The 13419-nt window shown below is 55.8% G+C and overlaps 2 protein-coding genes across 6 annotated transcripts; one reads left to right on the forward strand and one right to left on the reverse strand.

Moving 5' to 3' along the window:
- Positions 1-128: 128 nt before the first annotated feature.
- On the reverse strand, positions 129-4042 carry DDIT3 (DNA damage inducible transcript 3). The gene is made up of 4 exons (XM_046013379.1): positions 3956-4042; positions 1469-1516; positions 586-743; positions 129-499 (listed from the first exon to the last, which is right to left on the reverse strand). Exons 3-4 carry the CDS (start codon positions 721-723, stop codon positions 131-133), a joined length of 507 nt encoding a protein of 168 aa, XP_045869335.1. The 5' UTR covers positions 724-743; positions 1469-1516; positions 3956-4042; the 3' UTR covers positions 129-130.
- A 1846-nt stretch (positions 4043-5888) lies between these two features.
- MBD6 (methyl-CpG binding domain protein 6) lies at positions 5889-13415 on the forward strand. 5 transcript variants are annotated; one of them, XR_006819733.1, is made up of 15 exons: positions 5891-6313; positions 7346-7409; positions 7586-7722; positions 8024-8126; positions 8257-8419; positions 8646-9698; positions 9875-10536; positions 10813-10966; positions 11148-11317; positions 11452-11865; positions 11958-12025; positions 12237-12300; positions 12444-12613; positions 12879-12942; positions 13201-13415. XR_006819733.1 is itself a non-coding variant. In XM_046013373.1 (13 exons), exons 3-13 carry the CDS (start codon positions 7610-7612, stop codon positions 12516-12518), a joined length of 3024 nt encoding a protein of 1007 aa, XP_045869329.1. In that variant the 5' UTR covers positions 5889-6313; positions 7346-7409; positions 7586-7609; the 3' UTR covers positions 12519-13415. The 5 variants fall into 5 exon arrangements, 2 of the variants coding, with proteins under 2 accessions (XP_045869329.1, XP_045869328.1); XR_006819731.1 differs by having other exon boundaries at positions 12444-12942; XR_006819732.1 differs by having other exon boundaries at positions 12879-13415.
- The last annotated feature ends 4 nt before the right edge of the window (positions 13416-13419 follow it).

Raw genomic sequence — 13419 nt, forward strand, 5'->3', positions numbered from 1 at the left:
CCCCAAGCTTTCCTGCCTCCTGAATAGATGGGGTTGAGGGTCACATCATTGGCACTGGAGAAAGATGGTCAGCAGCCACTTTTGTGAAAAGTAGGTGGTGGCCCGAGGGGAAAGTGATGGTCCCAACTCTTCATGCTTGGTGCGGATTAACCATTCGGTCAATGAGAGCTCGGCGAGTCGCCTCTACCTCCCTGGTCAGGCGCTCGATTTCCTGCTTGAGTCGTTCATTCTCTTCAGCTAGCTGTGCCACTTTCCTTTCATTCTCTTGTTCTTTCTCCTTCATGCGTTGCTTTCCAGCCACAGCTGGGGACTGACCACTCTGTTTTCGCTTCCTGGGTCTTCTCTGGTCTTCCTCTTCTTCCTCCTGAGCCAGGGAGCTCTGACTGGAATCTGGAGAGCGAGGGCTCTGGGAGCTGTTTGTGACCTCTGCTGGTCCTGGCTCCTCAGTCAGCCAAGCCAGAGAGGCGGGGTCAAGAGTGGTGAAGGTTTTTGATTCTTCCTTCAAGAGAACGAGGAAAGGTAGGATATTAGTTGAGAAGGGAAAGGCAATGCCCCCCACCCCAGCTTTAGTCATCACATTCTCACCTCCTTGTTTCCAGAGGGGGAAATGTAGGTACCCCCATTTTCATCTGAGGACAGCACTTCTTGCAGGTCCTCATACCAGGCTTCCAGCTCCCAGCTGGACAGTGTCCCGAAGGAAAAAGGCAATGACTCAGCTGCCATCTCTGCAGTTGGATCAGGCTCTGGAAAAGGACATACTCAGGATGAGGGGTCGGGTGGGAGAGGAACAACTCCATAAAGCAATCAGATAGTCTATATAGGTTGGCAAACTGGCCTGGTACCTGCTTGCAGATACAGTTTTATCGGAACATAACTACATTCATTTATTTACATATTGTTTATGGCTACCTTCATTCTGTAAGAGTGGAGACCTCAGCATCCAAAATATTTACTGTTTCGCCCTTTCAAATGTATCAATTGGTCTATACCAATATTCCCTCTTTGCTGCTTTTGCCTGACATTTGAAGAAGCATGGGTCTACCACATACATTCTTATGGGATCCTGGTAAAAGTCCTGAGCCTCCCTTGAGGAACTCTATTGGTAGTTTCCAGGGGGCAATTATCAGACCATCTTGTGTTCCGTTCTCCTCCTGTGTGGGGAGTCCTCTGGGTGAATCTAATCTTGATGGGGACTGAGGTGTGGTAAGACCAAAAAATTAACTCTGTTGGGGCTGACTGCTCACTCAGCCAGCTTTCAATTAGGACATGCTCTAAGAATAGTGATTTGGTCACCTAGATAGGGGCAGGCCAGGAAGATGGATGTGGCCTGTCAGCAAATGTCTGCTCAGATTCAAATCCTCCTCTCCTGTTTTCTTTAGCTGTTTTCATAACTTACTGGGGCCCCAGTACAGGGACCCTAAGGAGCATCTCTTAGGAATTGGTTTTGGGAAAGGGATGGTAAAATTACCTGCTCTCAAGTGTGGTGATGTATGAAGATACACTTCCTTCTGGAACACTGTGGAGATCAAAGATAGATGTTAGCCATTTTTGGAAGGAAGAAAGGCAGCTCTTTTTATTTCCAGCCTCCTGCTAGTCTTTCCTCACTTCCTGTCTTTGAGGGTGTGGATGGTCAGTGGTCCCTGCAGCCATTTCCAAGGACAGAGGAGAGCCTGACCTTTATTTTTAGTGGCTGACATTTGTAGTCCCAATTACATAATAGAAAAGTCATGGCCAACTCCATGGCTTCAAGGTAGGCCTCAAACCTGCCAGGCTAAGGACCGGACTACAGGGAAGGGCACAAATCAAGTGGTATTTCTCTAATTCCACTCACACCCTGACATATTCTAAATGCACATTTCCAGTTTCGGTATCTCCTGGGACCTGTGACTGTGTTACATAATTGCTTATTTCAATTTCCTTTTGGGTATCTAAAAGGCTCTCAGACTTAATATGTCCAAAGACAAATTCTGGTCATCTTCCCTTCCATGGTCTTCCCCAGGTCAGTAAATCAGTAAATGGCAATTCTACTTGCTTAAGCCAAAAGCCTTAGCACTGTCCCTGATTCCTCATTCACACCCAAGTCAAGCCACCACCTAAATTTTATTTTTTTAAAAAGATTTTATTTATTTATTTGACAGACAGAGATCACAAGTAGGCAGAGAGGCAGGCAGAGAGAGAGGAGGAAGCAGGCTCCCTGCTGTGCAGAGAGCCCCATCCCAAGACCCTGAGATCATGACCTGAACGGAAGGCTGAGGCTTAACCCACTGAGCCACCCAGGCGCCCCATAAATTTTAAAACTTATTCTTCAAAAACCCAGAACCCAATTGCATAGTTTTCAATCTGGATCAAGTTACTATGCTCTCTGTTGGATTACCCAGTTTCTGCTCTTGCCACACCTCCCCAAGTCCGTTCCCAACAAAAAGCCAGACTGAGCCTTTAAAAACTTGTCAGGTCCTGTCATTCTGTTCAAAAACCCTTCAATGACTTCCAATTTCACAAATATTAAAGGCTAAGGTCCTTAAAATGGCTTCGCAGACCTCACACAATCTATTCTTCTCATTGACCACTCTCCCCCTTCACTCACTCTAGTCCAGCCAGCTGGCCCCCTGTTCCCATGCTCCCAACCTAGGACCTCTGTTCTTGCTGTTCCTTCTCCTGGAAAGCTCTTCCTTTCACATACCCGCGGCTTACTCCCTTGCCTCTTTTTAGATCTTTTAAATGTCACCTCATTTAAATGTGAGAGAATCCCTAGCCATCCAAGGTAAAACTGTAACCCCACCCTGAGCATTGGCTACCCTTCCATGCTTTGGTCTTCTCCACGGCACTTGTATTTGTTCACCGTGAACCTTTCCCACTGAAATGTAAGCTCTGCTAGAGCAGAGATTTTCTTGTTCATGGATATATCCTGGGCCTGAAATGCATGGCACACAGTAGGTGCATGATAAGTAATTTGTAAGGAAAGCGTGGACAAATTCTCCCTGGTCTCTTACAGGAAAGGGAGGAGGAAGCCCAGAAGCAGAGCAGCAGCTGCTTATCCCTGGGGACTGGAGATGCAATATCGCCCAGAGTGTTTCTCTTCAGGGCTGTCCTCCCTGGGGAACCCTCCTTGCCTTCCAGTGTGTGGGATGCTGCTTTCATCATCAGCACTGGAGTCCCAGACCAGAGGGCTGCAAAGCCAAACGGGGCTGGCCTGATGCAATGGTTACACACACAGATTAGTTGGAGACAGGACAGGGGGAAAGAGGCAGGGACCTATCTCAGGGGAAGGACCGTACACTGGGGAGACCCCAAATGGCTTCCCACACTTAAGAAATCCAAGATGCTCTCTTGTGCAGGAGGCCCAAGGACCTCTGGGGGAATGGGAAAACCCATCTCGGCTCCCTATCCATCGGCACCCCTCCCCTCAGTCTCCTTAAGGTTCTCTTCTCCATTAGGGTGTGGAATGGCTGTCCTGTGGAGGATCCAGGAGCCCCAGCTATCGACGTGGCCACTCCGGCCCTGAGACGCTAGGGCTGAAACAGGACTGGGAGTGGGGTAGGGGTAGTGGCGTTTGGTGGTGGTAAAGGGGCGTCAGTGTCGTGAACTATGGTCATCCAGGCCTCTCCGCGTGGGGGAGTGTCCTGCTGCTCCGCCTCCCAACGGACAGGCCCAACGAGGTGGGCTGGGGTCAGCAAGGGAAGATGATAAACCTCCCGAGGACCCCTTGGCCCAACGGCACCGAGCAAGGCCCATGCTCCGGGCAGGAGTGGGGTGACGCTATCGTCCGAAGGAAGAGAGGTCTGTGAGCACCACTCCTGAATAAAGGATGCTCCCCATTCCTCCCTCGGACTGTCACTGACTTCATCAGGGAAGGGGTGGGGCCACATCCTAAAAAGCATATGCCCCAACTTTGAGGGGCCAGCCAGTGTTCCCCAAGAATAGGAAGGTAAAAAGTAGATGGGGGATCAGTACTCGCCTCTCTCCTCAGGTTCCGGATCTGATTCTGGCTCTGTGGCTGCCACCCGCTCATCTTCAACATGATACCACCTGCGTCTCAGACTCAAGCCTCTGACCTCGGTAGCTCCGAGCACTGATCTTTTAATAAGGTCTTGCCCTCCTCTCAGGGGCGGGTCCAGAACCTTACCAATCAGAACGCGGCACGCCGGCGCTGGCCCCGCCTCACCCCTTACATCCGCCACTCAGAAGCCCGCGCGGCACCGCCCCCATCGCTCCCTCCTGCTTGGTGGTAGACGTTGTGTTGGACCCGGAAGTGGCTTTGGGTCACGAGGCTTCGCGGAGGAGGTGAGTGAGTCATGCGCGCGCGCGGAGGGGAGAGCAGGAGGGGGAGGGGAGGAAAGGGGGGCGGGGATGATGCAATGTTTGGCAACCGGTGTCTCCGCGCGCACGCGCAGGGGACTACAAGGGTGGTGGGAGGCGCGGGGGGTGGTGGTGGTGTAGGGGAGAGGAGAGGGCGGGGCGCCAGCGCCAGTGCTCCCAACGGCCCCAACGGCTATCAACCGTGGCTGCCAGTTTGCTGCCTGCGAAGCCTCAGGGCAGCTTGTCTTGCTCAGGAGTTCTTATTCCGCCCACCTGGCATTAGCCCCTGTTGCACCTTCTCCATAAGGGACTCCCATTTTGCTTGGTTCCCTCTCATTTAATGGGCACAAGGTCTTTTAAACCAACCTCCTTTGAAAGTTTGCATCCAGCCACAGGACTGCCTAACGTCTTCTCGAGTATTCTCGAGAATCTCGAGGTCTTCTCTTTTAGCCCCTTAAATCCCCCAGAAGGGACCGAGGAACTTGAATACTTTTGATAGTCATTTTCAGCTCCTCGCAGAAAAAGCACCCTTAACTTCTTTGTGAAGTTTCTAACGAGCCCTCAGCATGCCAGAATTCATGTCCCTTGCCCAGTGGATGCGATTCGCACTGTTTCCCCACCCGTCATCCCCCTCCACCCCACGGGTGCTCTGGTGCTCTTCAACAGAAGATCAAGACCCGCCCTTTTCACGGTACCAGACGCGCAAGTCCTGTGACTCCCTGCCGTGAGGAGTCAGTGCTCAAGCCTCCTGCCTCCTAGGTGCTTGGGCTGCATTAGTGCCCTGTTGCTTGGGACATTGGGTGCACTTGCGCGCACAACTGCCTTGGACTGGGTTGTCAGGAGCCCAGATTCTAGCCTCACCTGCCCCCCACTTGCCCCGGGATCCTAGGCCAGCCACCTAATTTCTGTCTCAACCGTTCTTGTTTGTAAATAAAAGGTAATGAGTTGTGAAGGTAAAATGAGAGAAATATGAACTTGGAGGGTGCTTCAACAAAAGTGAAAACACCACTTAAAATGCAAAGTTTTTCTTGAGCCATTAGGTAGAAAAAAGATGCCATGTGGCGGCTGGTTACATATACTGTCATACCCTCGTGGGGGCAGCCAGAATAAGTAGTATCTGTCACAAGGTCGGTTGTGGCTGGAAGGCAGGTTTAGGTGGTGGTGTGACAGTGACAGGTCCTTGGCTAGGCCTGCTCCGTTGCTCTAGACCTCCATTTCCCCTTCTGTAAATGGGGGTGGGGGGATGCGTTGGACCAGATGGTCTCTCCTGGCCCGAAGACATGACCAGGTTGTCAGTGACAGGCAAAGGTCATGTGACTTGACAGGCTGAGGTCGTGTTGTGACATGTTGACCTGGGGAGGCGGGTCAAGTCCCAGCACACTAGCCGGGAAGCCTTTGGGGCGGGGCAGGGCAAGTCGCGACTTTCATCTTTTGGGGCCGGCCCCTCCCGGACTTGACATTCCTGGCTCCCCCAACAGATTGTGGCTTTGGAAGGGGCCCCTCCCCGGGGAGGGCTAGGATTGGCCACCAGTGGCCTGGGAAGAGGCTCAGATCCTTCCGCGGAGGGCGGGGGGGGGGGGCCGCGTGGGGTGTTTGTTCTCTTGGGGATTAATGGGGGGTTGTGGGGGAGGGGTAGGCGCGCTCCCGCATGCGCACTGCGGCCCCTCCTGTTGGCTCGTCGTTGTCCGCTGGGCGGGGGCCCGGCCCCGCCCCTCTCCCGTCCGGGCAGCGGCGGCGGCGGCGGCGGCTGCGGCGGTGGCGGCGGCAGCGACGACGGCGGCGGCAGCAGCCTGCGCGGTGCCTTCTGGGAACGGAATCCCCAGGGCTGCCCCTGGCCCCCATGGCGCATGCGCGGGAGGCCGCTCGGTGATCCGCGGCGGCGGCGGCGGCGCTTCCTGCTAGGACCGGCCGGGGCCGTACCGGAGGCTCGGGCTCCACCGACCCTCCTCCCACTCCCTCCCACTCACCCTCTGGGCCGCGACTGCGCAGGGCGGGGCCGGCCGAACCATGGGCCGCGGTGAGTGCAGGGCCCGGCCCCCCCCCACCCCGCCCCTCCCCCTCCCCTCCCCTCCAGTCCCTACCCTCTGCCCCCTCCGCGTCCTCTCGGCCCCTTTCCCTGGCCCCATCCCCACTCCCCCGCCCTCACCTGCCCCCGCCGTTTCTCCCTCTTAATGCTTGACTTTTGCCTTCTTCACCTCCCTCCCCACAGTGCTTCGCCCACCCTACGCCCGCCCTCTCCCCAAGTTCCTTCCTACTTCGTGCGCCTTCCCCTCCTCCCCAAGCTGAGGGAAGCAGGCTGGGTGACAGGGCGCCTTGTTATGAGAGGGAAAGTTTAGAAGCCGCCAGTGTGGGGTGGAAGCGATGGTGAGGTTGGAGAGGATACTTGCAGGGTTGGGGGGGGCATCTCCACATATCAGGGGAGAGTCCCTTTTGGACCCAGTCTGAAGCCAGTGGGGTAGGAGGTGCTGAATCCCCCTGCCTGAGGCTTGGGGAGAAATCTGGAGCTTCTCAAGTCTCTGGGAGAAGACAGCTATAATTCCAACCTTTCTTAAGAAAATCCAAATGAACTAGATCTGTGATTGTCTAATGGAGCAGGCATGGGGGGTTCCGTTGGTACCACCCCAGCGGGCAGTTGGTCAATTGCCTGGTGACCTGTGGGGCAATCTGTACTTTTTATATGATCTTCCTGAGGGTAGGGAACAGTAGGGGGCCAGACTCTGGGAAACTTCTTAGTGTCTTGCCATTATGGGAATTTGCCCATACTCCAGGGTGAAGTCTTCTGTCTCTGATGGGACAAAGGGGCCTTGCCCATTATGTCTAGGGATTGGGCTCTGATTCCCTGGTCCCTGGGAGTTGAGGCTTTGATCCTCTGCTTCCTAGGGCCTGTATATGGAAAGGATGGTTGTGGACTCAGCCAGCAGAACCCTGAGATCTGTGTGTGCGCTTACCTCGGAGGGTTAAGGATCTTTCCCTTGAGAGTGTCCTGGGCTTTGGTTCTCTTCTGTGTTGGGCAGGTTTCTGACAGTCTCTTCTCTTTCCTGTGTTGCAGGTGTGGGCTAAGCCGGAGGCCCCGGCTTTAGACTGGACCCCACAATGTTTGCAGAGATGTTCAGGTAGCCATGGTGGGATGGCAGCGAATTCTTCATTTCTCTCCCAGCTCTCCAGGGGTTTCTCCATTCCCCTGAGTGCTTTCAGGTCCCCCCACAATCTTTGCCTTCCTGGAGTACTCCCTCAGGTACCCAGTGCAGTTTAATCCTCCTAATGCCCACATGGATGTCTGTGTTATCAGGCACGTGGGAGCTGATTACACACAATGAATGGGGGCAATGAGAGCAGTGGAGCAGACAGAGCTGGGGGCCCTGTGGCCACATCTGTCCCCATCGGCTGGCAGCGCTGTGTTCGAGAGGGTGCTGTGCGCTATATCAGGTATGGCTCCTCAGAGTTCCAGAACTCTATCCCCAGGCCCTTCAGTGCCTGTGTTTTCTCCCGCCTCTCCTCTCAGCGCTCAGATCTCTGATACCCTATTGCTCTCCTCTGTTCTTCCTTCCTCGGCCTTTCTGCTCTCTGTATGTCTGGCCCTTTAACTATGTTCTCCCTCTTTCTTTTTCCACATCCTTTATCTTGTGTCCTTCCTAGGAAGGTCTTTGAATAAGGAACTGTCCTTTAGGCATGGTCTTCTGATTCAGTGTCCCCTAACTCCGTCTTCTCTGACCCTGTGCTCTCCCAGCCCAAGTGGCACAGAGCTGTCTTCCTTGGAGCAAACCCGGAGCTACCTCCTCAGCGATGGGACCTGCAAGTGCGGTCTGGAGTGTCCACTCAATGTCCCCAAGGTCAGAGTGGTGAGGGGTGTCAGAGAATACAGGGATAAGCCAAGAGACTTAATACAAGTCACCGACCGTGGTAGCTCTTCTCCCAGTTTCCACTCTCTCAGGGGTCCTGCCCATGACTCCCACCTTACAGGTTTTCAACTTTGACCCTTTGGCCCCGGTGACCCCGGGTGGGGCCGGGGTGGGGCCCGCATCAGAGGAGGACATGACCAAGCTGTGCAACCACCGGAGGAAAGCCGTTGCCATGGCAACTCTGTACCGCAGCATGGAGACCACCTGCTCACACTCTTCTCCTGGTGAGTCTTCTTCACTTTATGGATAACTGAGGAAGACTTAAGGGCCTGGAAGAGGGATGGTGGGAGGAATTTTATAAGAAGGAACAAGGAGAAGGGTGGATTGGGGAGTTGCTTGAGAGGAAGGCACAGGGAGGTTGGGAGTTTATGGGATATGGAATGGAGAAGACAAAAGAAAGTTGTTGGAAGGGAAGCCACAGGCTGACCCTTCATTTCTCATTTATTGCAGGAGAGGGAGTGAGCCCCCAGATGTTCCACACTGTGTCCCCAGGGCCCCCCTCGGCCCTCCCTCCCTGTCGAGTCCCTCTTCCAACTCCACTTAATGGGGGTCCTGGCTCCCTTCCCCCAGAACCACCCTCAGTTCCACAGGCCTTCCCCCCTCTAGCAGGCCCTGGGGGGCTTTTCCCACCACCAAGGCTTCCTGACCCAGTCCCCTCTGGAGGCAGCAGCAGCCCCTGTTTCCTCCCGAGGGGCAATGCCCCCTCTCCAGCCCCACCTCCTCAACCTGCTATCAGCCTCAATGCTCCCTCCTACAACTGGGGAGCCGCCCTCCGCTCCAGCCTGGTGCCCCCTGACCTGGGCTCTTCTCCAGCCCCCCATGCCTCCTCCTCACCACCTTCGGACCCTTCTCTCTTCCACTGTAGTGATGCCTTAACGCCCCCTCCTCTGCCCCCAAGCAATAATCTCCCTGGTCCCCCTGGCCCCCCTGGTCCTGCCACTCAGCCACCAGTGTCTTCAGCCACTATGCACCTGCCCCTGGTCTTGGGACCCCTAGGAGGGACCCCCATGGTGGAGGGGCCCGGGGCACCTCCCTTCCTTGCTAGCAGCCTACTCTCTGCGGCGGCCAAGGCACAGCATCCCCCACTCCCCCCTCCCAGCACTTTACAGGGCCGAAGGCCCCGTGCCCAGACACCCTCCGCTTCCCATGCCTCATCACCTCGTCCCTCTCAGCGTCGTCCCCGCAGACCCCCAACTGTACTGCGATTGCTAGAAGGGGGAGGCCCTCAAGCCCATAGAAGGAGCCGTCCTCGGGCCCCTGCTCCTGTCCCCCAACCCTTTCCTCTCCCTGAGCCATCCCAACCGATTCTCCCTTCTGTGCTGTCCCTGCTGGGACTCCCCACCCCTGGCCCTTCCCACTCTGATGGAAGCTTTAACCTTTTGGGGTCAGATGCACACCTTCCTCCTCCCCCAACCCTCTCCTCAGGGAGCCCTCCCCAGCCCAGGCACCCTATCCCGCCCTCCCTGCCTGGGACCACCAGTGGCAGCCTCAGCAGTGTGCCAGGTACGTGAGTGTGGTAGCGCTCTTCCTCCTCTCCCGGTGGAAAAAGGCAGCCAAGGCAGTTAGGGGAGTTTAGAGAGCTCTTTGGTGATTTTCTGGGTTGGAGGTAGGGAGGTTGGGTTCTTTGGATGCTGGGAGAAAGGTCCTCCCTTGAGCTGAATTTCTCTTTTCCTTTGCAGGTGCCCCTGCCCCACCAGCTGCCTCCAAAGCCCCCCTGGTCCCCAGCCCTGTGCTTCAAAGCCCATCTGAAGGGCTTGGGATGGGGGCGGGCCCAGCCTGCCCTCTGCCTCCCCTGGCTGGTGGGGAGGCTCTCCCTTTCCCTAGTCCTGAGCAGGGCCTGGCGCTGAGTGGAGCCGGCTTTCCTGGGATGCTAGGGGCCTTGCCTCTCCCTCTGAGTCTGGGGCAGCCTCCACCTTCTCCACTGCTCAGCCACAGTTTATTTGGTGTGCTGGCTGGGGGAGGGGGACAACCTCCCCCTGAGCCTCTGCTACCCCCACCAGGGGGACCTGGCCCTCCCCTAGCCCCAGGCGAGCCTGAAGGGCCTTCGCTTTTGGTGGCTTCACTGCTTCCACCAGCCCCTTCAGACCTTCTTCCACCCCCTTCTGCACCTCCTAGCAACCTCCTTGCCTCTTTCCTGCCCCTGTTGGCCCTGGGCCCCACAGCTGGGGATGGGGAGGGATCTGCAGAGGGAGCTGGGGGTCCAAGTGGGGATACATTTTCAGGTTTGGGAGACCTGCCCCCGCTACTGTTCCCCCCACTTTCAGCCCCCCCCACCCTCATAGCTTTAAATTCTGCGCTGCTGGCTGCCAGCCTGGATCCCCCCTCGGGGACACCCCCCCAGGTGAGGATAGGGGGTGAGTGGGTAGGACAGAACAAGAGGTAGAATCAGGAATGGGAGCTGGGAATCAAAGGCTTTTGGTTTCATGCCTGAGCTCTTCCTCAGGGCCTTTGGGGAGGGCTTAGTTCTTGGCTGGGGGTAGGATGGCTGCAGGAACTGGGTCTGTATTTAATAAGCGTGGCCTACTTCACGTGAGGCTTCAGTGAGATCGTATATGTGATACTGTACGTTTAGGAAATACTTCACACACGTCGTGTCGTAACTATTTTTTGTCCTTAGCCCTGTGTCCTGAGTGCCCCCCAACCTGGACCACCTACCTCCAGTGTCACCACGGCAACTACTGACCCGGGGGCCTCCTCTCTGGGCAAGGCCCCCTCCAACTCAGGGAGACCCCCCCAACTCCTTAGCCCTCTGCTGAGTGCCAGCCTGCTGGGTGAGTCTGAGGGAAAACTGGTGTGAAAGAGAAAAAAAGGAAGCAGTAAAAACTGGGAGGAGAAGCTGGATGACTTGGGGAGGAGTTTTTGACCCTGGGGTTAAGCCTAAGAGGTAAAAAGGGTCTGCTCAGCCTAACCGGGTTGCAGAGGGAGACTCCTGACCTTCCAACTTCTCCACAGGTGATCTGACTTCGCTGACCAGCAGCCCTGGAGCCCTCCCCAGCCTGTTGCAGCCTCCTGGCCCTCTTCTCTCTGGCCAGTTGGGGCTGCAGCTCCTCCCTGGGGGGGGAGCTCCTCCACCCCTCTCAGAGGCTTCTAGTCCCCTAGCCTGCCTGCTACAGAGTCTCCAGGTGAGGGGATGTGTTGGGGGTGGGGGGTGGGGTGTTGCGGACAGAATTTTTTCCCAAACTGAAGTGGATCTTTTGAGTTACAGTAGCCAAGGAACCATATTTGAGACTAAGTTAATTTTATTTTTTGCCTGCAGATTCCTCCAGAGCAGCCAGAAGCCCCTTGTCTGCCCCCTCAGAGCCCCACCTCAGCCCTGGAACCGGAGCCTGCCCGGCCTCCCCTCAGTGCCTTAGCCCCACCCCATGGTTCTCCTGACCCCCCAGTCCCTGAGCTGCTCACTGGGAGGGGGTCAGGGAAACGGGGCCGGAGGGGAGGAGGGGGACTTAGGGGCATTAATGGTGAGGCCAGGCCAGGCCGGGGCCGAAAGCCCGGTAGCCGGCGGGAGCCTGGCCGACTGGCCCTCAAATGGGGGACACGTGGTGGCTTCAATGGACAAATGGAACGGTCCCCAAGAAGGACCCACCACTGGCAGCATAATGGGGAGCTGGCTGAAGGGGGTGTTGAGCCCAAGGATCCATCCCCTCCTGGACCCCATTCTGAGGACCTTAAGGTGAGTGGCGGGGTGATGGAGGTTTGGGCTGAAGGGCTCTGAGGAAAGGCTGGGAACATGGCTCCTTTTCCTAATTTTTCCTACACATACAGTCTGTGTTTTCCCAGGTGCCCCCAGGGGTAGTCAGAAAGTCTCGTCGTGGCCGGAGGAGAAAATACAAGTGAGTGTTGGGTCTACCCCAATCCTGGCTTTTTGCTACTTGATGGTTTATAGAAATGTCCAGAGTGGCTTGACTTTCAAAAAGGCACAGACTTAAATATGGATGGGGATATTATGCCTTTATTATCCGAAAGTAGAAGGTTTCCCACCCAAACTCTGAGCTTCACGTGGTGCTTGGGAAGTGTTCCTGACCACCCGTGCCCTTACTGCAGCCCTACCCGGAACAGCAGTAGCTCCCGCCAGGACGTTACCTTGGAACCCAGCCCTACAACCCGCGTAAGTGTGTGTCAGGGTTGGGGAGGGCGGAGTTGAAGGGATGAGGCAGGAGGAGAAGAGGAGTAGAGGGAGTGGGGAGAAAATAAAAGACTTCCTGATACCTAGCTGTTTGATCACTTCTTTCAACTTCCCCTCTTGTATAGGCGGCTGTCCCTCTGCCTCCCCGGGCCCGCCCTGGCCGTCCTGCCAAAAACAAGAGGAGGAAACTGGCCCCTTAGCAGCCATACCTGGAGCTGGATCTGACCCTGACTGGGGAGAGCTGAGTGCTGAGCCTTGGGAGCCCCTGCCAGCCACCTGCACCTGTGGACAGTGGGTGGGGGCACTACTCCCCACTCAGAGCACAAATGCAAGCCCTTCCCCTACAATCCCATCCTGAGCCATTGCAGGGGGTAGGGAAGCTCACCCCCTCCCCCCCAAAGCCATGTCACTGAAAAGGCCTGGGGGGGGGTGGTATATGGCCCTCTCCCCACCAGGCTAAGGGGAACACCCCCTTCCCCAGGTCTTTTATTTGTTTAAGTTATTTTTGCACAAATGACTCTTTTATATTTAATTCGACTTCATTGCCTCCCTTCTTGAAGCCAGCAGGCTCAGTTTACAAACCTGTGAGCTACTGTTGGCTGCTGCCCTCCTTCCCAGTGAAAGGTACAAAGCAATAAGCATCATGCATTCCCCCCTCACCCCTCCAACACCCCTCTGCCTCTGGCTCAGGTTGCTCAAAGCACAGATCCCCCTCTTACCCCTGTCCCCAGGTTTGAAACACATAGCCTCATTTCAAGGTGTAGCCAGCTTCCCTCTACTTTCCTCTGGGATCTAAAAGGGGGTAAGGGGGCACAGAGAGCCCCCTGGGCCTCTCCTCCCACACACACTACACTGCCCCTTCTCCCCCATCGGAACGCTCAGAGACGTTGTGATGATGCGACCGAGGATTATGCAACGTGGTCCAACCGGAGCGGCCAGCACGACCCGCTGTCCAGGGGCTGCCTCCTGCCTTTTCTTTTGTAAAGACAAGACCCTTGGGAGTTTTAATTCTGTTTTGTACTTGCCCTGTGGGGCCTCCACTGCTTTTCTATGGGAGACACTCTTAATTTAACAGATGAGAATATTTTGAAACTCTGGCTC

This window comes from Meles meles, chromosome 7 (genome assembly GCF_922984935.1).
Source record: "Meles meles chromosome 7, mMelMel3.1 paternal haplotype, whole genome shotgun sequence".
NCBI classification, from domain to species: domain Eukaryota; kingdom Metazoa; phylum Chordata; class Mammalia; order Carnivora; family Mustelidae; genus Meles; species Meles meles.